This window comes from Spermophilus citellus (genome assembly GCF_964194105.1).
Source record: "Spermophilus citellus genome assembly, chromosome: 19".
Taxonomy (NCBI): Eukaryota; Metazoa; Chordata; class Mammalia; order Rodentia; family Sciuridae; genus Spermophilus; species Spermophilus citellus.
In genome coordinates this window covers 10514427-10540145 of record NC_138201.1, presented here as the reverse complement: position 1 = coordinate 10540145, position 25719 = coordinate 10514427, and the positions used below count along the sequence as shown (strand labels likewise).

At 45.8% G+C, this 25719-nt stretch overlaps 1 protein-coding gene across 1 annotated transcript in view; it reads right to left on the bottom strand.

The window, feature by feature from the left end:
• Positions 1-25719, bottom strand: part of ITPR1 (inositol 1,4,5-trisphosphate receptor type 1) — a 311270-nt gene that overhangs the window by 266225 nt on the left and 19326 nt on the right. The window contains exons 3-4 of the mRNA XM_081276065.1: positions 19548-19655; positions 15288-15358 (exon numbers count right to left, since the gene is read on the bottom strand). Coding sequence (XP_081132191.1) covers positions 15288-15358; positions 19548-19639 — 163 coding nt within the window. The 5' untranslated portion in view covers positions 19640-19655. The remainder of the gene's footprint in view (positions 1-15287; positions 15359-19547; positions 19656-25719) is intronic.

Below are 25719 nucleotides of genomic sequence, written 5' to 3'. Positions count from 1 at the left end.
ACATTTTTTTTAGTTGTAGTTGGACACAATACCTTTATTCTGTTTATTTTTTTATGTGGTGCTGAGGGTGGAACCCAGTGCCTCCCTCGTGCGAGGCAAGTGCTCTACCACTGAGCTACATATAAAGCACTTTTTTAAAGTGAAAACAGTCAAGAGTCCTGACTAGTTCGCCATGCCACCAACCAGCCTGGCACATGTAACCTCTCCAATCATATATACTAAATGGCACCTCCACCTCTGATCAGGAACATGAGGCCTGAGAATGCATGGGTAAGGAGACAGGAAGTACTTCAAAATGCAGGCTGTCACTTTTCCTGTGAGCTCTCTAACTGCATCCTCTTAAGCTATCATTTAGATGAATTCAAGTTATTTGGGCACAGGGACCTGGCGGAACAGATGAAAACAGCAAACATCAGGGTAGTAAAATCGTGTCTGGAATTCAACGTTTCCCAAGAATCATCTGCAAAGAACTTCTCACTCATCTCCTCTCCTAAGATTGCAAATTCCTTAAGGGCAGGGAACATTTCTGTTCCATCAGGTGGATGAGCATGTACACAGTCAACAAGTTTGCACAACAACGACCTCTGGGGCTGCATTTCGCAGAGTCTTGCCAAGGACATACTTTCCATGGCCATAGTTAAGATGCCGCCACAGAAACATGCAAAATGGTGCAAGAGTCAAAGAGAAAAAGTTTAGCCTTCTTTAAATATACCTCACCCTTCCAAATTCCACTAAGTTACCATCTTAAGGCAAAACAAGAAGCCACATCATCAAAATAAAACTGGAGAGAAACATTCATCAATATGTCACTGAGATGGAGCTATAGCAATGACGATTCCAGAAAAGCCAGGGCCACATTTCCCATCCATGATAAACCAGGAAAACTGATGAACACATCTGCGCCTTCGCGGCATTCATGGCATGGGATGAACCCGTAGACCAGAATGTCAATCGAGGACCAGAAACCTCACTGTCCTACAGCCACGAGTTTGAAAGCCACTTCACTCCAAGAACAAACAGTACCACAGCTTCCAAGCTGACACAAGACTGGTGACACTTTCAGCCAGCGTCAGAAGGACAAACTCTTGCAAAAGCGTTCTTAATAGGTAGTTGACGAGAGATGCCAAGTTTTACGTAATTGACACAGAGCTCGCTGTCTGAGGCTACATCGATGACGAATGGGCCGTGGAGCTGGAAGGGGCAGAGCCCAGCTGCTTTCACGACGCAGAGATGCTGGCTCTGCTTAAGGACACACTAAGCATTCAAAGGATCAAGAGTCTACAAACACTTTGCTCGAACAACGCCCAGACTTCAGCTAGGAAAGAACTTCCCTTCCCACCAAGCGGCCTGCAAGTCACCAAGAACTGCCCTTGGTCAGAACGCTGGCCCCACATCATCTCTACGTCTTGCACTCTGTACCCTGTGGGGGACAACTGGAAATAATGTTGAAGGTTCTGTTTTGCTCTCTCTCTCTTTCTCTGGGAAAGCTGTAATACATTCATTCCTGACAGATTTGAAAATAAAATTAATGCTAACATCAAATTTAAAAAAGTAAAGTTCTTCAGGCTCGAAAAACACCAGCCCAAAAGGATTATGGGTTTCTTCCCTCCCCCTGCCCGGACCAGGACACTGCATTCCCTTGGGCTTTTGTATTCTTATATAATATTTAATTAAATACTCTGTTCCTACTGGTTTATGTACTAGAGAACACTAATTTTAGAAAACCGATTAGCTGGTTCTTTCTAACTGTATGTTATTGTAGCGAAGGTCAAATTTTTCACTGAAACTATGGCAACAAAACCCCGGTATTCTTTGCTGACAAGACTCAAGTTCTCAAGAGCGTGCTCCGCATAATGCCTAAACCTGGGCTGGATTATTCCACTTCCTACCTTTACCTCAAACGCCATGTTGGTGGGGATGGTGAGGGGAGGGAGGAGGAAACCTTGGTAGCAGAGATTTGCTAGCACAAGTCCAAGTGGGACCAATCCATGTGTCATCACCAATAACATTTTTAGACACACATAATTTTAGCAGCACAAAACATCCAGACATTTCAGAGGCACCCAAATTGGAACTCAGATGTACCCGGAAAAATACCAGACAGGAAAAGGGAACTTTTAAATCTCGGAAAGAGGAATAATTGCCCAACTTATTTTCCCAACTATTATAACTGCTCAAACTGGAGGTTTTCCTCACGGATCTCCAGCTATTACTTTGGAAAGGAAAAAGGTTTGGCTCTTGGACGAGATGCCTTCTTTTTTTTTAAAAAAAATATTTATTTATTTATTAGTTATTGGCGGACACAACATCTTTGTTTGTATGTGGTGCTGGAGAATCGAACCCGGGCCGCACGCATGCCAGGCGAGCGCGCTACCGCTTGAGCCACATCCCCAGCCCACGAGATGCCTTCTTTTCTCCATACCTGTGGCTCCTTCCTCCCCACTCATCTCCCCCGCCCCTCCAGTGTCAATCACAGGAACACAATTTCTGCCTCCTAATGGAGCCTTGCTGACCTCTCACCTTGGAGAGACATTGCCACCCTCAAATGCCAATGAAGACGTAACCACTGGACATCGCTTCTTGGAGCACAGCTGCCCCCAGAGTCAGGTGGAGAATAGCATCCTGCCTGGCAGGAACCTCTCCAAACTTGCAGAAAGGAGGGGGGAAAATCACCCCATGTGGTGAGCAGAGAAGGGCAGCTCTAAGGGAAGAGCAGACTGGCAGTATCTTCAGTGTGTGTCAGGAGTCTCTGGAATGCCTGCTGTTTGGGTAAGATAAACACAACTTCCTGACTAGGCTGGGCTTGCAGCTCTACACAGAAGGCAGCCTCACCATCAGTCACTTACTCAGACTGACAAGGCTCGTGGGAGGACAGCAAAGGTCTGATGGCTTCTCTTCCAAAAGCCACAAGGCCTAGCATGTCCCGATTTCCAGCCACACTGGAGAAAATCGAAGAAATTCAGAAATCCAGTTAGCCCGCCCATGAATACCTTTAGCTACCTCCAAGAACTGAATTCTTAGACATAACCAATGTTTGACTAGATAACAGGATCCCTGATGGGTCTTCTTGAGAGATGTCCTAAAAGCTGCTAATTGCAAATTCAGTCACAATAGCTACTACTCAGTGAATGCTTAGGCTGTGCTACCTGTGTTGGTGGGTGACACATGCACCCTCTCATCTTGAAATAATGCCCACCGGTTCCCTGCTATTATAAACCATTACCATTATCAGGTGAAGAAACTCAGACTTTGCAAGATTCAGTGACATGTGCATGGCCACATATCTAGTCAACAGAAGACAGGGCAGAGACCTGGATCTGTGTCTGACTCCAGGGTCAGTGTGTCTAACCACTGTGCCCTGTGTCCCCAAAGCATCCCACCTAATCATTAAAACCAGACTCGGCAGGACCTCAACTTGGAAAGACCCTTGTTTTTTTTTCTATTTGCTCATTTTCTCAAGCACTCAATAACTCCATCTTTCCACTGCTTTGCAATGCTCTCCACCTACTGCCCAGAACACACTTGGTTTCCTGAGAGCTGATCATCTAGGGCTGGATCTGCACTCCCCCAGCTGTTTGGTGACTCAAAGGCCCAACCATAGGGCTTCCTCCGGAAACCAGAACAGAAGAACAGCTGGGTCCTGTGGTGGGAATACACAGACACTTACAGTCAAATGGGATCATCCACCTAACCTCTGCCCCAGAACAGAAATTCCCTCTCCAAAATCCCCAACAGATGGTCAGTCCCATGCAAACCAGGAGAAAACTTGGGGAAACTCAATAATTTGATGTAGGATTCTTTCTTGGGTCACCAAACAGCACTTACAGTCAGAATCAAGTTCCTGACACCTGTATCAACTCTGGTCACTTTTATCCACTGGCCCTCATTCTCTATTGCTCTGGACTCAGAACATCTGTCTTTTATATGACAGACCCTAAAATAAGGGAACACAAATGTCAGTGGTTCCCTGAGAGACTTCCAGGAGCAGGAGGCTGTTTGGATTAGGTCTACTAAATTAGACCCAAAGTGAGACCTGCATTTTAACAAGCCCCCAGAAGGTTCCCATGCACACACGTTTCAGAAGCAATGCCTAAAGGCCGTCTCTCCATCTATTCCACAAATGTCTACTGTAGGCCAGGACCTGTGCATAGCTTCAGGGAGACAGGCACAGGTACCAACCCCTCAAATGTAATGGGGTGAAATAAGGACTAAGGGAAAACCAGCAATAGGCCCGTGTAGTGGCAGGGGGTGCTGAGGCAGCCTCAGGTGCAAGCCCTAGTACCCCCCACACCCTATCCCCCAAAAAAGAGCAAGTAATAATCAAAAGTTAAAAAGTGAGACTTGGCAAAAACAGGGTTGTGACATTTAACACTGGGCACTTGTCCTAAGCTTTACATGGATTAACTCAATCTCCTCCATCCTTAGATGAGGAAATTCAGAAAGCAAGAGGTTAAACAGTTGACCGAGATGACTTCACCAGTAAAAAGCAGATCTCAGAGCCAAATTCACAGTTTGGCATCCGTCTGTGCACAAGGCAGGGCAGGGGTCTGCAAGATAGCTCTGAGGACATTTCTAGTGTTGAAGAATGAGTGGGCATTAGAAAGACTGGGGGTCAAGCCGGGTGTGGTGGCACACGCCTGTAATCCCAGTGGCTCGGGAGGCGGAGACAGGAGGATTGCCAAGTTCAAAGCCAGCCTCAGCAATTTAGTGAGACCCTGTCTCTCATAAAATACAAAATAGGGCTGAGGATGTGACTCAGTGGTCAAGTATATCCGAGTTTGATCCCTGGTACCCCCCACCAAAAAAAAAGAAAGAGAACCAAGTGGGGTGACTTGGGCAGAGTTCTGTGATCCCCGTGACACAGGATGTCTCTGATCCAAAGCACAACTGGGGACTGTGAGGGAATCCAGGAGGCCTAATGGTACCTTCAACTCTGCACTGACCGCTCTGGTGCACTGAAGGATGGTACAGGGGATGCCCACACTCTGGCACAGGGAACAAAAGTAGAAATGCAAAAATAAGGGAGGAGTCTGCTGCCGATAAAATTTCATCTGTATTATCAATCTGAGACCTTTCTTCCTAGAGACCCTCTTATTAGCTTTATTACCACAGGGCAATATGCTTCGTAAAATGTTCAACCCAGGAGGTGAGGACAGAGCCCAGATGTCTTCTGAGGAGGACAACTATGAATTCCCGTGGCTAGCAGACAATGTGCAGTCCTCCAGACTTGACTCCAGCCTGGCTCCCCACTCTCTTTGGGTTCAGGGTGCTCAACTGTAAAATGGGGATGATGAAGAGCAAAAGCATGCATGACCCTACCAGGACTCCATGAATAAAGGAGGAAGGTAGTTAATAATTGTTTGTTTTTCCTGATCAGATATTGACTGTAGCCAAGTAATCGCAAAACTACATGCATAAAGGAGGAAATCAAGATCAAACTTGGGGCTGGGGCTGTAGCTCAGTGACAGAGCACATGCCCAGCATGTAGGAGGCACTGGGTTTGATCCTTAGCAACACATAAAAAATAAAATAAAAGTATGCTGTCCATACACAACTACCAAAAAAAAAAGATCAACTTGGAGTAAAAGAAAATAAGACAATGAGTTAGTCAGCTTCCCAAAACTATAACAAATACCCATGACAATCAACTTATGGAGAAAAAAGATTTATTTTTGTTCATAGTTGTGGAGGTTCCAGCCCATAATCAGTTGCCCCTGTTGCATTGAGTCTGGATCAAAGCAGCACCTTATGGCAGGGGCATGTGGTGGAGCAAAACCACTCAATCCATCAACAGGAAATAAGAGTTAAAGAAGAGGGAGCCAGGGCCCTTCAATCCCCTTCAAGAGCACTACCCTGGTGACAATTCCTTTAACACACAGGTCTTTGGGGGCCATTCAAGACCCAACCTATAGACCAGGATGAAGCCAATCAGAATCCACTTTGTTTTTTCTTTCTTTCTTTCTCCCAAACTCTAGTTACTAGGGATCCAACCCAGGGCCCTGTGCACACTAGGCAATTGCTCATTACACCCACAGCAGTGAGTCCATTTTCCAGGGCAAAGATAATTCTTCTCAGAACTGCCAGGCTCCACTAGTTTGGACAAAGATTACAGTAAAGTGTTAGATAGCCAAGTAAAAAACTTAGTGCCCCAAAAACCGGGAACCATGAAAAACAACATCAGAAAAGACACAGATTCCTCTTCCACTGACTTTTTAACTAGGTACCACCATGATAACAGGCACCGGGCCATAAGTGCAGGGCAAGGTGTGATCCCCGCAGGTGCTCAAAATCTAGCCCACGAGACAGAAAAAGAAGCCAGCTGTGATAAGTGCTATGCTCCGGGTTAAGCTAGTGGTAAGCATGCATCTCCAGCATAGGGATGTCTGCTCCCCGCAAGCTCAGAATGACAAGTTTGGGAGTTTTTGAGGAGAGAATGATTAAGAAACCCAGTAATTTTGTTTAGGTTTTTCTTGAGGCCAGTTCCCTTCTAAAGTTTAGAACAGGTGTGAAGAGGAGGGTTTCTTGGCCACTGCTTAGCTGTGTGGTCTTGAACCCAATGCTCAGCATCTTGTATGTTTCCCCATCCATAAAATGGTCCCTTCCTTACAGGGTTGTAATGAGATTAAACAGACTGATATACATAAAGGGAACTACTCAGGGCTTGTGGTTTAGTTCAGTGGTCCAGAGCTTGTCTAGCATCTGTAAAGCCCTGGGTTCTATCCTCAGCACTGCAAAAAAAAAAAAAAACAAAAAAAAAAAAAACCGCAACAAAAGAGAAAAGAAACAAACTATGCAAATTAAGTAACTAAATTAAGTAATGCCTGTAAGGACTTGGATAGTATTATATGCATTTATAGGAAACAGATTATCATAAATTATCATAAGTTACACAGAGAGATGGGGCCAAGAAATATTTGTTTTAACCCATGATCCAAAAGTGTGTGAGGAAACTTGAAGTATGACCCAACCCCAGCTTTGACCCAGCGTTGCTCTTTGACTCCAGCAGACTTCCTAAATCTTTCTAATTTCCTCACTTGTCAAATGAGGAAGGGAAAGAGTTATCATGGGTGCAAGCCATTCACCGCACGTCTTCGTCAATGCTCAGCAGACCTTAAGAACCCTCTGCCAAAAGAAAAGTCCTTCATCAACCACTACACGCTGCTGTCAGGAGAACCATGTAGCAACATGACCATGGGACCCAATGACGCTGGGATTTCCAAATCCATTTTTGCCTTGGAAGAAGGCACAACAGCAATTCTGAGATATAATCAGATGACAAGATAAATGTGTTTGTTGCACTGCAGGTATTTTATGCAAACAGAGTTGAAACTTGATCTTCATTCGCCACTGAGTTAAGCAGAGAATAAATCAACATAAGACAGAGGTCTGAGATCAATTTTCTAAGGGTATCACAGGAAGTGAAAAAATATGTGGATCAGGGTATAGTGTCTCATGCATGTAATCCCAGTAATTCAGGAGGCTGAGGCAGGAGGATCACGAGTTCAAAGTCAGCCTCGGCAGTTTATTGAGACCCTCAGGAACTCTGCAAGACACTGTCTCTAAATAAAAAAATAAATAGGGTGGTGGATGTGGTTCAGTGGAATAGCACCTCTGGGTTCAATCCCCAGTGCCAAAACCAAAAATGAATGGACCCACGCATAAAGCCCACGCTCAGCATGCCCAGAGCCCCAGCCGTGCATCTCAGCTTTGAGCAAGTGGGTGGCACTCTATCAAGGGACGCACTGCGTGTGTGGAACTCCTGAATAATCAAGCAACATCCCTAGTGACTGTGTAACATGCTGTGAGCGTTCCATGCTGCCCAGGGAATCAATTTAAATTACAGTTTTGTTCCCTTTAAACAGAGTCTGTTGGTGCAAGATCGAGATACGCTAGTAAGTCTGAAATGAAGATCATAAAAAAACCTACTAATCTTTTTATTAAATTTGAAGTGATTTTGTGAATACAGAAGAAGTTGCAAAAGACTCTCCTGTGAGGCAACTTCTTGCATGCACAAAAAACCTTAAATATGCCTCGAGGCATCTGCTTGACAGGCACCTTAAATAGCTGATTCTTCTGCCTTATTTAACAAGACTGGCAGAAATGAAGTCCTGTACCCCTGCTGTGAAAGGCCCCTCAAGGATTAGAATCCAAAGAGCAAACAACATTTAAGTGAAGTCCTCCTCTTTGCATATGGGTATTTAAAAACTAAATAAGATATGGGTTCATTCCTTCTAGGCCTTGCCAAAAGAAAGAAAGAAAGAAAGAAAGAAAGAAAATGTTGCTTAGCAACAATTAAAACAATGTGAAGCCAAGGAAGATGGTCTGAAAGCAAGCTAAGCCAGCAAGTTGGTTACGGCCACCCTGGGCGACCTGCATGATCCAAGATCCTGGCTGTGTCCCCATGTGGCCTCTGGTAGGGCCTGTTTCCTTCACTTTCATCTTGACAAAGACAACCTGTAATCCCAAAGAAATAAAACCTACTTCTGGACAGCAAGACACTCCTGAATTCCACTGCTTTCTTGTGCAAGGTCAACCTGCCTGATTTTTGCCACCGACTGCAAAGTATCAAGCTGGAGGTCACTTCGCATACACTCAAGTGAACAGATGGGCAAACTGAGGCCCAGAGAGAGGAAATGACTCCCCCAAGGTATGAGAACAGTTGGCAGCAGTCACCGGGCTCGACTCTAGCTGACTTCTTCACCAGTCTTAGCAGTTTTCTTACATATGCTGAGAAGTGTTCCCTGCCTTCAACTAAACTGCAGGCAGCACCATGATCAGATGAGTAGGTTACTGACACTCCAATATTTCTTTTTGCTGCACCCTGAAAAAGGTCACTTTTAGTTAGGCTCATCTCAGAGCTGTCAGGAGGTTTTAAAGCCAATTATACAGCAGTTTCATGAGATGTGAAACGCTTCTCTGTTTCCATCAAGACATCCTACTAAATCCAAAAGTCCCCTCGCAGGTGGGCTGACATCATGCTAGCCCTCTGGGACTGGAGGAAGAAAGGTCCAGTAAAAATAAATAAAAAGGCCACGAATCTGAGCCTCTGAGCCTCTGATTCACAGCCATGAAACCTCTTCTCCCAGCATCATCCTGACCAGGCGGCTCCCGGGCTCTCTCTGCTTCATATGGGGAACATGCTGGGGAACCAGAGGCCTTAAACCAACTTCTGCTTCTGGACAGGCCCAGGCTGGACCCTCACTGGCACTACAAACAGAACTCAAACCACACAACAGGCTACACAATGTGCATCCTATAGTGTGTCCTCGCAGTGGCTAAAGATACCTGAAGAAGAAAGGGTCCGAGATCTCTGTCTTTCCACCTGGTATTCTTCCTCATTTAACTGCTCCTAACTTAGAGCTAGGAAGCAGATGAGAGCGGAAAAGTCGGCTCTTGCCCTTCCTCACTTAGAGACTTTAGAGGTGACCAGAGAAACTACTTGTCCTCTATGAGGTTTTTAATCTACATTAAAAATGGGAGCTACTATTACTTACAACACAGACCTCTCCCTAAGATTCCTGAAAGTCAGAGGGTTGTATTTCACTCATCTTGTGCCTGCCCCTATCACCAAGGCAAGCTGCTGGCACACAGTAGGGCCTCAACAATATATCAGCTGAGACTAGGTAACTGTGCTTGAAGCCTGTTTCACTGGAAGAGAACAGGAACCCAGGTGACCAGGCAGGCGCTTACCGAGAAGACGCACACTATCAGTCTGATGCCAGGTCCTCCCTGTTCATGAGACCACTTGATGATGGAACATGCTTCCTGTCACCTCGCCTGTCTCTCCCCAACTTAAAAGTCGGCTTCCCTTCAAACAGCTTTTCTTCTGAACATGAATATGGTAACACCTCTCCTAAGTCAACAATTTGGGGCAGGGTTGGTCTCTTGAAGAAAATTGGAAAGACCAACTTTTGAGGGCAAAAAAATCTGAAAAAGGAGATCATGCAACAAACGGCTTGAGCAACTCTGAAGCCAATTTTATTTCCCCTTAGTCCCTCGTTTCTACTCTCACACCCCTGAAGGTTCAGCAGAAAACAGCAGAGACTCTGGGATCAACATGGAGACGGCTGTCAGTTTCCATCTTTCCTTTGCGAGACACGCCTTTTATATTTAGCATCTTGGTGGGGGGAGGGGTAGGCAGGAGTGGGAAGAAGGAAAAATAATGTAGAGAAGAGAGTTCGCTAACCACCGAGTTTCTATTCCTAATTTCAATCTGTCTGCATTCCCTGTTCTTGAAAGATCATGGGCAAAGCCGATGCAAATCAGGGAGAGCAGAGATTCTGCCTCATCTTCCACGGCACCTTAACGAAGGAACCAAAGTAAATCAATTACTCTACATCTCAGCTCTCCTTGTCACTTGGAGGACAATGGCACTGTTCAAAATTCATTCAGATGATGAAAAAGATTTGGCTTATGTGAAAACAGATGTGCAGCCAATCTTTTCTTCCTACAAAGTTAGGGGCAGGAGATATATTCAAAGAAATCAGGAAAAAAAGAAAGAAGAACCAATTCATTCTGGATAGGCACTTTAAACCATGAGAGAAAAGCCAGTGTGTTCCATTTTAACCCTTTTCCATCTACTGTGAAAGACAACAGCTGCCCATCACTGAGAAATACCATGTCCCCAGGACTCTATGAGGTTTGTAATCAATATTATCTTTAATCCTATTATCTTTGTAAGGAAGAAATCGTTTCTTCCCATTCTACAGACGGAAAAACAAGCTCAGAAAACTTACACCACCTCTTAATGGTCATTTAGCTCGTATAGGGGAGCACTGGTCCTCAAATCCAGGCCCCTGGGGTCTATGTGCACATCCTTACCCACGAACCATTTAAAGGCAACAAGAATAACACCATATCATTACAGGATTCACATATGGTTCCCTTCCTTCTGCTCCCATTTATGAGTACCAGGCACTGTTGTAAGTACTGGGAATGAAAAGATAAGAAAAATTATGGCTTACTGAGCCCTTAACAAGGGCCAGGGCTTCCTCAGCATTCATTTTTTTCTTTTTTTACCTTTAATCATTTTTATTTTTGATTGACATAGTAATTGTACGTGATTGGGATGCAATGTGATGTTTCAGTTCATCTATACATTTGTGAATGCTCAAGTCAAAATAATTAACCTATCACCTTAAATGATACTTACCATTTCTTTTTTTCTATTTTTCTTTTTTCGTAGCATGGATTATACCTGGAGTGTGTAACTACTGAGCAACATCCCAGCCCTTTTCATTTTTCTATTTTGAGGCAAGGTCTTACTAAGTTGCACAGGCTGACCTTGAACTTGCTATCCTCCTGCCTCAACCTCCCAAGTAGCTGGGATTACAGGTGTGTGCCTCTGTACCAAGCTCTTCTGCTGTTTTTGTAGAGCTAGGGAATCAAACCCAAGGACTCATGCGTGCCAGGCAAGTGCCCCCTCACTGAGCTACATCCCCAGCACCTTATCATTTCTTCCTCATGAGAATATTCAAAAATCCTCTCTTGTAGCTATTTTGAAATAGACAATGGATTACCATTAACTAGAGTTCCCTACTGTGCCTGAGAACCTCACAACTCACTTCTCCTCACAGTAACTCTGTACCTGTTGACCACTCTCTCTCCATCTCCTACTATTTTACTCTCAACTTCGAAGAGATCAACTTTTAGGATTCCCCACACGAGTGAGATCATGCAGTATTTGTGTTTTTGCGCCTGGTTTGTTTCACTTAAGCTCAAGGTCCTCTGGGTTTATCCTCGTTGTCACCAACGATAGGATTTCGTCAGTTCTTACACATTTAACCTTCACAGTAAGTCTATGAGGCAGGGACAATTCTCTTCTGTTTTACAGAGGAGAAAACCAAGGTGGGCAGATGCCACTAGTCCAAGGCCACATGGATCAGCATTAGTGGGACCTGGACTTGAACCCAGGAAGCCTGGGCCGAGGACTTGTGTTATTAACCATGGCACTACAGACCTCAGGAGGAGCTGCCAAAGTCAGGGCCCTAGAGTGAGGCCAGGGAAGCACGACATAAATAGGACCCTGATTCCCATCGACTTAAGAATGGGGTACGCTGATTCTCCGTACAGAGAATCATTTGACAAGTAAACAGTAAAATGGGTGGGGGGCGACCCCAATGATTAAAGGCAGTTCCTCTGACTGCTGACCTAAGGGCTCCATCATCCCATTGGGCTGTGGCCAGCGTCTCTCTTTTCCATCATGTGTTTGTTAAACTCCAGGGAGCAACAGCACTGCACGGAAATGGTCTAGAAATGCCTCCAAATTGCCCAACTGCCCTCTGTGACATTTCTAAACATCAAAATGATTTCAACCTCAAAATATGCTTATATTTGAAAGGGCAGCATTCTCATCCAAAAGAGACATGGTTTTCCCTCATTTTAGGAAAAAAAAAATTGTTTTAAGTCTGCTACACCATAGCTGAAGGTATATTGCAAAATCCTCAATGCCCACGTCACACCTGGAAGAGCCGATCCTCCCAGCAACTGCAGCAGCTGCAAAGGCAGGTGTGCCCGGGGCTCTCACCTAGGTTCAGAGGCCTCTGGTCCAGCACATGGCGTCAGGACATCCTGACCCACATTCACAAAGCCACTGCACAGCTAGCTTGGAACCACATTTTCCCACCAGTGCAAAACAGCTCACAACCTAGAAACCTTTATTTTAATTTATGGAAAAAGGCAGTCAACAAATCAAGCCACTTCCATGTGACCACCTGTAGAAACAGGCCAGGCCATGAAAGGAGTTTGGTTCTTCTAAATGACCTGTATCAGACTGCTGCCTTCATCTCAAAACGGTCCCTTCAAGTCAGCCACCAGATAAGACATCTAAGCAGGAGGACTTTTACCCCAGAACCAAGAAAACATCTCTCTTCTCACTTCCCCTATGATGGTCCTATTTCTTTGTTTGTTTTGGGTACCAGGGATTGAACTCATGGGCACTCGACCACTGAGCCACATCCCTAGCCCTATTTTTTGTATTTTATTTAGAGACAGGGTCTCACTGAGTTGCTTAGTGCCTCACTAAGTTACTGAGATTGGCTGTGAATTCACAATCCTCCTGCCTCAGCCTCCTGAGCCACTGGAATTACAGGCGTGGGCCACCGCGCCCAGCTACATGTGGAAGGGCTGAAGGACTGGGGAGATGTTGGTCCAAAATACAAAAACTCATTTAGAAGGATTCTATTCAAGAGGTTAACTATAGTAGGGGCTGAGGTTGTGGCTCAGTGGGAGAGTGCTCGCCTAGCATACGTGAGGCACTGGGTTCAAACCTCAGCAACGCATAAAAATGAAAAAAGATATTGTGCCCACCTTCAACTAAAAATAAATATTAAAAAAGAGGTCCACTGTATAACAGGGTGACTATAGATAATAATACAACATCTACTTGAAAAATCTTTCATGCAAAGATTTTAAATGCTCTCACCAAAAAAAAAAAAAAAAGGCATGGGAAGAAATGTGTATGTTAATTAGCTCAATTTAGCCATTTAGCCATTCCGCAATGTACACATTTTTCAAAATATCATAATTAGACACAATTTTTATTTCTCAATTAGAAATGAAACAGTATTCTCCACTATTTTTACAAACAGAAATAAATAACCACTGGTTAACTGCATGCTGCACTACCATCTCTCCCAGGGTCACTTCCCCACCCCCAAGACCTTCATGAAAAGGGAAAAGAACCCACAGTGGAGCCCGGCGACAAGCTCCTGATGCACATTGCTCCACTGAGTCCCCAACGCAAAAGCTGAGCCTGGATGAGCTCTTCCCCCAAGCAATAAAGCTGGCAGCTTACAGCTCAGGCACCATTAGCAGTGGTTCTTAACCTTGGCTGCATGAGAGAATCACCTAAGGAGCTTTTAAAAATCCCTAGGCCCATGGAAACAGGATCCTTGGGAGTGTAATTCACACACACTGTATTTTTGAAAAGTTCTCCTGGTGCTTTCTCTGTGCAGCCAAAGTTGAGAAACATCCATCTCCATCCGCATGACCCAGACAAGGTATCTGCGCCTGAGGATACCTATCCCCTCCCAGGGTGCAGGGCGGACTCCCTGGGCTAACACAGGCAGCATCTTCAGCACTGCCAGGCACTGTCAATCAATCTTGGAACAGGGAATTAATTCTCTAAGTGACTGCATCACCATCATGGGATCGAATCTCTCCCTTCTGCACTCAAGGTCTTGTTTTGGAAGGAGAGATTAAGGCTGAACAGGCAGCCAAGGCAACAGCCACCTCTGGCTCCTGTTACTGAGGGCCTGCATCAACAACTCTTTTTTCAAAGTCCCCCTGTCCCCCCGCCCCCGCATCTTCAGATGAAAACATTCTCCTGACAGCCTCGTGCCAACTGGATACAGGTCAACACCAATGGCCTCAAATGGCTTCTTTCCATCTGAACGTCTGCCTTCTTAGTCTCCTCTTTTTAGTCTTCAACTTTAAAAAGCCAGTTTCTAAATCACTCAGCAATAAGGACCTATAACTTAAATGACCCAATCTGCAAATGGCAAGATTTCAGTCCTTTGAGGAGGAGGCCATAAGTCAAATGCTTAACCCAGGGGGTTAAGCATAAAACAATCACTTAAGAAAGCCTCAATGAACACCAGTACCCCAGTCCCAACCTCTGGAGATTAACTTATTTGATCTAGAGGGAGGCCCTGAGTATCTACTGAATTTGAAAGTTTTCCCAGATAATTCCAGTAGGTGGTTATCACGTACCCCACCACATCAAAAAACAAAGTGCTTATCCTGGGAGATTGCAACTGTATTTTAAACACCTTCTTCAATCAACTGAGCTACCTTTAAAGACACCAACACCAAGAGGCAAAAAGAAAAAAAGAAAATCCAACATTGGTGGGAAAGCTTCCTGCCTTCATCTTTTCACTTTAAAAAGCAAGCACAATAATTAAGAATGGCTCATCCCAGGTCAGGTATCTAAAACTATCAGGTCCCCCCCCCCAAAGGGACAATGAGATCTACTGAAATAACTCATGTTCCTGTAACTGGATCCATACATCCTATCCGGCTGGAGGAATACATGCACAAATGAAAAGCTTTAAACTGAATTAGTGCAAACATTTTTTATAGGCACATGAAAGCCCTAGGAGAACCCATCCCATTCTTGACAATAAATTTATGTCTTATTCAAGAAGCTGTAATGCTTCACACTGTGAAAAAAAATATGTAAGTAAATAAACCTATCATTGCTTTATCACCTTCCACCCTCCAGCCCCCACAGAGCCAATGCCCTTCAAGCAAGTCAAGGTGACCCCTCGGGAAGGCCACCACCTTACCTCTGAATTTCTTAGGTGGGTTGTTAAGGTCTCCAGCTTCTGGCTGTACAACACAACGATCATCAACCAGGCTGCAAAGAAAACAGAGACGAGTGCCAGATCAAACCAAGTCTAGGAAAATAAAACTCTCGGCGCTACACAAAAAATTAAATATCCCAGGGCTTTTCCTGCACAAAATGTAGACTTCGTGTTCTTCTGCCAGGGAGCTGTTTGCAATAAAGGAAATGGAGTTCCATCTAATCCAAAAGCCCAAGGTTCTGTTTCTATGCTGGATGCATTAGGCGACTGTTCTCTGCCCTGAACCATATTCGTGATAGATGTGGGCGCAATCTGCTACACTGCCAAGGTCAGAAGACATTGAGTGCAATCCAACAAATGGTTAGCTGTGGTGCCAACTTTGCGCCAGGCACTGTACTAGACCCTGAGATGTGAGGGTGAAAACGAGCTCGGACCCAGCCCTTAGTGAGCGTTAAGGCTACTGCAGAAGCCACAAAAGCAAACTGATAAGGACAGTGTAACTGAAAAGGCTGTAAGAGAAGGAAGAAAATACAGCCAGAAACCCAATGTGGCTGAGGCCACGAGAGCAGGAGGCAGAGGAAGTTACGCTGGAATTAGTGGGAGAGTTGAAACAGAGGTGGGAGGATAAGGAGGGTAACGTCTCTAGGTGCCAGAAGCCCAGAGAAAACCCACAGAGATCAGGAGGGAAGGATTTGGAGCTTCAAACGTGATGAGTGGACAAAGCAGGAAAATAAATTACCAATAAACAACCAACCTCCCAACCTCCCTGGCTGAAAGCAAAGCTGCTCTAGGCTACGAGCGCCATGGAGGCCATGGGAGCCTGGTGTGCAGCCCACAAGATGCCCAAGGCTGGAAGTCAGTGTCCATTTGGTGAGTGAACCAGTGTCCAGAGTAGCCACCGGCATCTAGCCTCCTCGGGCTTCAGAGCATAAGACCTCAGTGTGCATCAACAGGAGCGCGGATGTGGTCCAGGGTCTGAGGCTTTCTGTTTCTTTTTCTATCATTTATTTTTTTTATTATTTCTATTTATTTATTCATTTACTTATTTTTGCAAAAACTCAAAAGAGTATAAAGGGCGCATATAAAAACTCCACCCTGGGGTGTAATCACATGAAAAGCAAATGGAGATCAGCAGACCAGAGGAAACTGACCTGGGGTGGCGGGTGGGGGTGGGGGGTGGGGGGTGGAAGGAGGGGCGGGAGGGAGGGAGAAAGTGCAGGGGATGGATATTGACCAAATTATATTGTTACATTGTGTGCATGGACTAAAATGCAAGGGCAAATCCCATCATTAGGTAACAGCATAATGCACCAATAAAACAAACCCACCCTCAATCCTGTTAGTGGTAATACCACCAAAGCCAACAAAAGACTTGAAAAGGTGGGCGCAGAACCCCAGGCAGGGCTGTCATTCACCCAATTCTCAAACCAGGAGGAAGGAGGAGGACAAAAGGCCCTGTTCAGGTCTAGACTGCTGAGGGCTCTCTGCCACCTGCAGATGTGACTGTCCTTCTCAACCTTTCTGATCTCAGTCTCTTCAACTGTAAAACGGAAGAATTGGTCTCAAAGATTCTCACCTTCGCTCATCAGTTTTTCTCTGTCTAAATAACACTCATCCCAGGACCCTGTCACCCCCCAGGCTTACTGAAGAGAAGGGACCCAAGAACTTTTATCTCTAAAAGGATCTGGAGGTGACTCAGAAGTGCATCACTAGTTAGCATCTGTGAACACACTGGCTCTCTCTCTCTTCTGAACTGTGACTCCTTGGGCTGGAGTTCTAAAGCTCAAGGAGCAGATGAAGCCACTCGGAGGTGAGCACACCCATCTCCTCCAATAGGAGGGGCCAAGGAGCCAGATACCAAGTCCCACTGAGCCCCATGACTGGTCCTCCATAAAATAACATTAATCATATCAAAAAGGAAGAAGGGGGGCTCAAACTTAGTTTTCCAAATCAATTTTGATGCCAACTATCCTCCAATATATGCAGATAAAAAGGTGAACACAGTATTCATCCAAAGCAAGTACCAGAGCTGGGCACACTGACACGTGCCTGCAATCCCACAGACTCAGGAGGCCAAGGCAGGAGGATCACAAGCCTCAGTAACTTAATGAGACCCTGTCTCAAAATGAAAAAAATAAAAGGGTCTGGGGATGTGACTCAGTGATAAAGTGCCCCTAGGTTCAATCCCCAGGTTAAAAAAAAAAGTATTAGAGATCCAAATTTTAAAGAACAGCCTCCCTCTCTTGATTGCATTTTAAATTTTTTAAACATTTTTGCAGGGTTGGGGTTGTGGCTCAGTGATAAAGCGCTTGCCTAGCGTATATGAGGCACTGGGTTCGAGTCTCAGCACCACATTGAGTAAATAAATAAAATAAAGATATTGTGTCTAACTACAACTAGGAATATTTTTTAAAGACTAATTTTGCAGTGCTAGGGATCAATCCATATCTTCACTTTATGTGTGTGCAGGGGGTGAGGGGGGCTCATTCATTAATTAGTTTGTAATACTTTTTAATAGGAAAACATAAAGCAAAGAGTTTGAACCTTAGAGGAGTGTTAAGAGGTAGGACCCTAAAAAGAGGTACAATCTCAGGGGCTGACTGGGACTCTGCATCTGACCCGCATGCATGTGAGCCTGGATGGCTTGGTGGGACAAGGGACCCTGAGGAATGGTGAGTATACAGTGGGGCAGAAGTCTGACAGCCCTGACATCTAGACCAGAGCTGTGGGCAGACAGCGAGGAGGGGTGCTCTGAGAAGCTGGGAAGGGAAAGGCTGCCCTACAGAAGGTAACTGTCAGGACCCCTGGCCTTGGAGACGAGAGCCTTCCAAACTGTGAATCCTTGGACAAGCATCTGCACTCTCTGAAGTGCAGAGGTGTTGCCTCCATGAACCATGGTGACACCGTGAAGAGGTGGGTGTTGAGGATTAAGAGGAGGGTGTGGGCACGGGACCTAGTACAGCACCTGGCACACAGTGAACACCCACGGGGCTCACGCAGGGCTTACCGCTGCTGTAGGTTACTGTCGCCATTGCTGAAAAATAAGAGGGTGAAAAATTCAACCATGGTGGATGGAAAGGAGGAGGAGGCAGCCGAGATGAAAGAAGGGGCGGTCAGAGAGGAAGAAGAGGTCCACCAGGTAGGGACATCAAATGTAGAAGCAGTCACTAGACTGGTGACCTGGCAGACCCAGTGACTTCTTTTTTTTATCAGATGACTGGAAACCAAACTTTCTGTACAGTGAGAACCCAGGTTTAATTGAGCTGTAATTCTGTATTTGAAATACTTTCCTCCTTGAGGGTGGAGTAAGCTGACTGAGGCCTTGGGAATACTCATGGCACCAACACCAGAAAACAAGCCTGATTTCCATAATAGCTATAATTAAAAGGAAGACTCTGGCTGCTGTAAAACAGAGGTTTTTGGAGATATTATGGACCTGCCTTCTCCCCATTTACTTGAGATCAGCTCTTGCCAAATTCAACAAAGCCTCCCCAGGCCTAAGTACTCCTCCGTACAGAGTACACACCATTCCTGACTGTCCGGAGTTCACCATGTTGATCCTCCATTCTGCTCTTGTCTGCCTTGGGGGCCACTTGGCTTCTCATTTCCTCTTTTGGACAACAGGAATAGGAGGAAAGGGGAGAAGATAATTCAAAGAGGGCATAATGGCATATATTTATATCCTTAAAAGTGGAATCAAGGGCTGGGGCCATAGCTTAGAGGCAGAGCACTGGATGCATGCATGAGGCACTGGGTTGGATCCTCAGCACCACATAAAAATAAACAAAAATAAAGGCATTCTGTCCATCTACAACTACAAAAAAATTTTTAAAAGAAAAAAAGTGGAATCGAGACTGAAGAAAGCACAAATAGAGAAACCCGATTGACACAACTTGGTGCCATTTGTAACTTTCAAATGCATTCGGCAATTTAGAGTAGGAAAGTTAAGGAAGGTTCTGCTTCAAAGAGACCTAAGCATCCTAGAAGTTCTGAATTCATAGAGTCCTAACTAATGAGGGGTTTGTTCTTTCAAAACAGATAGAAAACAGTATTCTTGTGTAAGAGGTTAAACTTGGCTAACTTGGGATTTGGAATCTGTGATTTCAACCGCCCTTGGAAAAGCCGAGTAAAACAGTAACATGCTTATCTTAGGGAAAAAAAATCATGTTTTTTTTTTTTTTTAAGCAGATGTTATGATATCTTAAACAAGATCCTGCCACACAAGAAACTGTGTGCTCTTACCCCAAGGTGCTGATAAATCCATTTGTCGATCCCTCGGCGTACAGAGAACAAATGTCTCCGATATGTAGGAAACTGGCCATTTTGTCAGACATGGCTTCCTTGAAAATCCTAGACAAAATAAAATATGCAACATGGTTAGAAGCCATGCCAGGTGGTGGGGGTAGCGGGGGTCACCGAGAGCTGGCTTAGCTCAATGTTCCAAAGTGCCTTACTTAAAAACCAAATTTAAATAGGACTTTGACAGGCAGGAGATTCCATGAGCCAAGAAAGAATGTAGGCACCACAGTTTTGCTCATAGATTATTTAATCTCAGGACATTCCAACCACAGTAACATTCGTCTCTAGCAAAACCAGCCTGAATCGGATTCTACAAGTTGCGGACCCTCAATAATAAACAGTGACTATAAAGACTGCAGGAACTTGGCCAAGAACTTGCAGCAATTAAGGGGTTGGAAAGTCTGACTTATGAAACATTAACATAGTCAATGCGCCTCAGGGAATGTTAAGTTAGAAGGAAACACCTGGTATAAAACTTGAATCTGGCAGGGCTATTAGCCCAGGGCCAAGGTACCAAAGAACAAAATGATATTAACAAAAGGAAACCCGGTGTCATAAATACCCCCAAACCCTAGCTGCCTTATTAAAAATTCAACTGTACACCCTTCACCCAAATGTTACTTAAATGGTTTGTTGGTGGTGGTGGTGGTGGTGCATCCTTCACCAAAAATACTTCCAGAGAGAGAAAGGTCGTAGGACAGCACCTGGCTCCAAACCCTTCAGTATTTGGGTGAAAATAATAAGGTTCCCAGGCCAGTGACAGAGCTAGTCAGAGGCAGTCTTTGAAAATACTAAGTTAAGTTCCACAAAACCTTTACAAAGCCCAGAAATCATTACACACACACACACACACAAATATCAACAAAAACATTGAAGTGATTCATAAAAACAGCTTTTCATCAGGGCCATGAATACTGAGGAGTGGGAGCCAATTTTAAAAGCTTTTCATCAGGGCCATGAATACTGAGGAGTGGGAGCCAATTTTAAAAAGCTGAACTGACATCGACCAAACAAACTCCTTCACGTGGGAGGATGGCGGGCTGCTATGCATAGCAGCTCATTCCCCGCAGACACCTGGCTGGTAGATGTGCAGAGAAACAGAGGGCTCCCCCAAGCCCAGACCCCTTTAAACACCTTTACCACCTGCTCCCCTCCCAGGAGTCATTTATCTGGAAAAGCCCAGGGACTTGCAATAGTGTGGAAAAGTGCTCTCTCCCCTTCAACTGCTTTCTGGGTGCCAAGTTTTCTTTTAGGAAGAATCAGGCAGCAGTGATCACCAAGGAACTTGGGGAAGCACTCTCCTCCCTTAGCAGGAATGCCAGCTGCTGAGAGCAAACCCTTTCAGCTCAGTCCCCTGCTTGTGAGAAGCTGCAGAGGACGACTCATTTTTCCCCCTCCACACAATGCAGACCTTGCAAGAGAGATAAAGAGCATTTCACCAGACACAAACTTATTAATAGAGGGAGAGAGCAACTGAGAATACAGAATAAACTCAAACCAAAGAGCCAGCATCTGTGAACCGGAAGGAAAGACACAGAGAGGGCTGGCCAAGGGCTGCCCTCTAGAATCCTGTCAATCACTGGTTGTTTCCTCTTAACTAGGTACTACACCAAAGGGCAAGGCAATTTTTAAGAATTTTTAATTAATTTATTTATTTTTACAGTACTGGAAATTGAACCAGGGGTGCTCTATCTCTGAGCTATGTGCTCAGCCCTTTTTGAACTTTGAGACAGGATCTTACTAAGTTGCCCAGACTGGCCTCTAATTTGCAATCCTCCTGCCTTGGCCTCCCCAGTAGCTGTAGTAATTACCTCCCTACAAAGGTTTTAAATAATATCCCTGCTGGTGGCACTAGTGGCAAACACCAACGGGTATTAATATTTTCCCCATGAGTTTATCTTTAAAAATTTTATCTTTAAAGGACCAGAAAGTCAGCCTATTTTGGGGACCAAATTTTCCCCCTGCTATGGTACTAGGGCTCAAACCCAGAGCCCTGCACATGATAGGCAAGACTCTCCAGTGGGGGACACCGCTAGTCAATTCTGATATATTTTAAGGAAAACAAAAACAGGGTATCATGTATCATGAAGGCACAAAATGATTTTTCTTTCCAGCGCTGGGGAGTGAACTCAGGACTTTGCACATGCTAGGCAAGTGCTCTGTCCCTGAGTTACATTCCCAGCCCCTGGGACCAATTACTAGAAAACGATGTTTGAATTTTGAGTCAGACCAAATCTGTGTCTGCACACTCCAGCCTCCCAGAAGGACAAGGGGGAACTGCCAGATGCAAAAAAGCAGGTATGTGCTTGGGCAAGACGACCAGGGCCTTCCTTGTCCAGGGTGACTAACACTCTCCTCTGGGCCTGTCTTTTGAATGGGCATTGGGTCCCAGTGGGGACCAGGCCAGGAAAGAGCAGTGAGACTGCTGTGTTAGGAACTTTCATCACCATCTGGGTACCCTACTGAAAGGTTTCAGGCCTGTAAAGTGAAGCAGCAGACACAATCCAGGATTCTGGAAGGACAAAGTGTGACGTCACCAATGTCGCCTGCAGCTGATAATGGCAACAGATGCTTAGATACTGAATTTCGACGGCAAGATTCTGCCTGACTTGCATTCCTGATCGCAAGAGTTAACCATAGCCAACCAAGCACTCTCATGCCCACAAATGTTCTCTCGCTGAATCTTCACCACCATAGCCCGGGACAGGCACTGCCATTATTCTCATCTTCTGCTGGGCAAATGACCTCCAAAGAGGTTAAGATGCCCAAAGCATATAAAATTAGCGAGCAGGTGGACCAAGGTTTTTAACCCGAGTCTGACTCTTAAATGAAGTCTTCATCAACAGTCCCTAGAACACAGGCCAAACTATTCACTATTCTTCTTCCCTGGATGGTGAGATTATGGGGGACCAATTTTCTTCTTTATGCACAATTCGGTTTCCTGATTTTTCTACTGTGACATTTCCTAACTTTTCAATGTAACATTTCCATAGGTCACAGGGAAAAAATTAAGCAGATTCTCGCTCACCAATATGCTTATTAAGTTGACAAGATAATTGAACAAGTAACCTTTAGCCACATTTTACATTTTCCCCTGAAAACACAGGCCCCTGCCTGCCCCACAGTCCTCAACCAGGCAAGCAGCCAGTAGGAGACAGATTCTTCCCCAAGGGAATCGGCAACAATCCCCCTTGCTGAGAACCAGAAAGGCGGCTCCGGCTCCGGTCTCTCTGGTAACCTCTGGAGGTCTCCCCTGGCCTACCTTTAATGAAGGGCATGGGAGGGAGGGGGCTGGTGCAATTACCAGTGAGGTCCGGGAAGGAAAAACAAAGGCCGGGGAAAGTCAAGAGAACAGGCAGCTGGGGTTGAGGGGAAGAGGTGGGAAGCAGGGCCCTGAGAGCAATCTTTAGGAAGACTTCCTGTTGTTGGGAAGCTGGGTGGGCGAGCCTGACTCTTTATCAGATTCTGGACCATTTGTGTCTGCAAGCCTGGAGCAGCTGCATTCAGGGCTGGGTGTCACTCACACAATGGCTGGGGACCACACGGGAGAAAAACAGAGCCAGCCTGCCATGGAGCTGCATTATTGTGGTGCCTCCAACTCTGGGGACACACCCGGGGCTCTTGGCTAACAAGCTCTGACACACAGGAGAACAGGCCAGGTGGTCAGTCTGGGAGGGCCAGCCTGGTGCTCTATAGGTAAGCTGTTGCTATTAGCTCTCCTCCGCCTTGGGGATAATGCTAACTTCAAGGGAGTGTCTCAGCAAAAGAGGAGAGCATGCTTGCAAAGGGCCCAGGACAGTGGCCCTTTGCACTGCTCAACACTACCTATTTTCTCTTCAGTGAGGAAAAAAAAAAAAAGTAAAATTGTGGAAGACTCCAGGGTTTCAAATATTCTTCACAAAGGTGAGGATCTGCTGTATACAGAGTCAGCTGGGTATTTTAACAAATCGTCTCCTGTCTGACTCATGACATGTATTTTACTTCAGGGAAGATAATCATCCTCCTTAATTTCCCTGTAGGGAAAAAGCTGAACAACACAGAATTATATGCAGCTCCCTACCAGAGGATGCTGGCCTTGCAAAACACACAGACTTGCAGAACAAATGCTGGTATAAAGCACGCAGTGACATCTCTCGTCCAGCAAGGCAATCCCCCCACGGCGTCCCTTCTGATTGGACTCAAGTTCTGGCTCAGCATCTGACCTTGATAGGAATACCTCTACTGTCCCCCCCGTCACACACACACCCACAAGGACAGGCATCTCCTGGAACTCTGGCTACTCATCTATCCTCTGACACACCCTTTGCCCCAAGGAGCCGATGGTACGGCTTCAAAGTGACTGCATCCAACCCAACTCTGCCATTTACCCATCATCACATTCACCAAGCACTCAGCAAAGGACCCTGCATGCAGTGGACATGCTATCTACAAAAGCTTCGACTATGAGACCGCAGCTGCCACCAGCCACTACCACTGGGAAGGCTGAAGCCCCTGGTAAAATAGGTTTATTCCCAAGGGGCATGGCCAGGGCAGCGGAAGGTGGAGTGCTGCCCCTGGGAGGGGATCCCACAGATGTAGCCCTAGCAGCCATCCTGCCCACTGGCTGAGCTCTCCTTTGCCCTGGGAGAAATGTCTAACCTGGGCGATGTTTGAGGAAAAGGGAAATGGGAGTCCGTTCCTAAGCAGGGAGCAAGAATAACAGTCGCAGATCTCCTGGGCAAACAGAAGCCAGGGGTGGTGGGCTTCCCCTCTGTGTCGCTCTCTGCCCTCTCTGTATCTTCCCTGCATCTCCTGGTGCACTCTGCTGGCCCCAGCCACCTCCGTGTGTCCAGGGTTCCCAGGTCTACATCTCACAGCTTGTAGATACCAGGGTTCTGCTCCTGGATGCCCACAGCATCTCAACTGCAAAAAAGCACCCACCTGCCTGCCCCGCTGCTCCTCTTCCTCCGCCTGTGCACTGTCTCAGCTGCCAACACCAAGGCCAAGTGACACCTCCAGTCTCCCTTCTCTCCTTATGGCTACTGCAGGGCCTTTGCCCATCTTTTGAGCCCAGAGCATTCTCAACCCTGGTCCTACCCTTGGCTCTAGTGAAGGCTGAGTCTCCCTTCAGATCTCCATCAACTGCCATTTCCACCAGAAATACTCCCCCAGCAGCCCCCCGTGAAGACAAACCCCACTCTTACACTCTCTGCCCTGGGAATCACTCCAGCCCAGCTTCAGTTCCAGGTTCATATTTGTGATACTTTGGCCTGACACCCTCAATGCCCACTTCTCATTTTCGAGATCCACTGTAGGATCTGTTTTGTACAAAAATCACATCCCCAACACCAATTCCTAGCATGCAGTAGGTGCTCAGTCAATATCTGTCCAATGGGGGAAAAAAATGAAGAAGCTGAACTGACCATCAGATCTCACCGATTTTAATCTTTCAAATATTGCTGAACCTTCCAATTCTTTGTAACCCCTTCTCACCTCCCCCTGAGTCTACCATTTCTTAACTGGACACTCACTATACAGCCTTCCTATTCATCTCTTTGAAGCTATCAAAATCTATTCTGCATATAAGAGCCAGAATGATCTTTTAGAAACATGAATCAGACCACATCACTCCCCCCACTACCCCGTTTAAAAACCCTCCAAAATCTCTGGGCTTTGCAGGATCCGGTTCTGCCCGCCTCTGGCTCCTCATCTCTCTACTTCCCTTCCACCCTCTATACTCCAAGGCCCCCTCAACATGCTGGATGCTTCTCTGTTCCCTGGGCTTTGCACACACTGTCCCCAAGGCATTAGAGCTTTCTCTCCCTCCTATGCCAACATGACTTGTCCCTAACTCCCGTTCATCTTTATAGCCCCAGTTTGATGTCACCACTTCTAGGAAGCCCACTCTGTCTCCACTACCACTGTCCCAGCGTGGCTTATTCATTTCTTTGCTGACCTACTTCTCTTCTCCACTGACTACAAACCCGCGAGGGCAGGGACTGGCGTCATCTTCCTAGCGCCTGCGCCAAGCCAGCCCCCAAGCCTGGTTTCAATGGAACAGTAGTACCAGCCTATCTGCTGCCTGAGTTGAGACTTTTTTTTTTAGGAGTCTGTTTTCTAAAGCAAATTAAAAGCC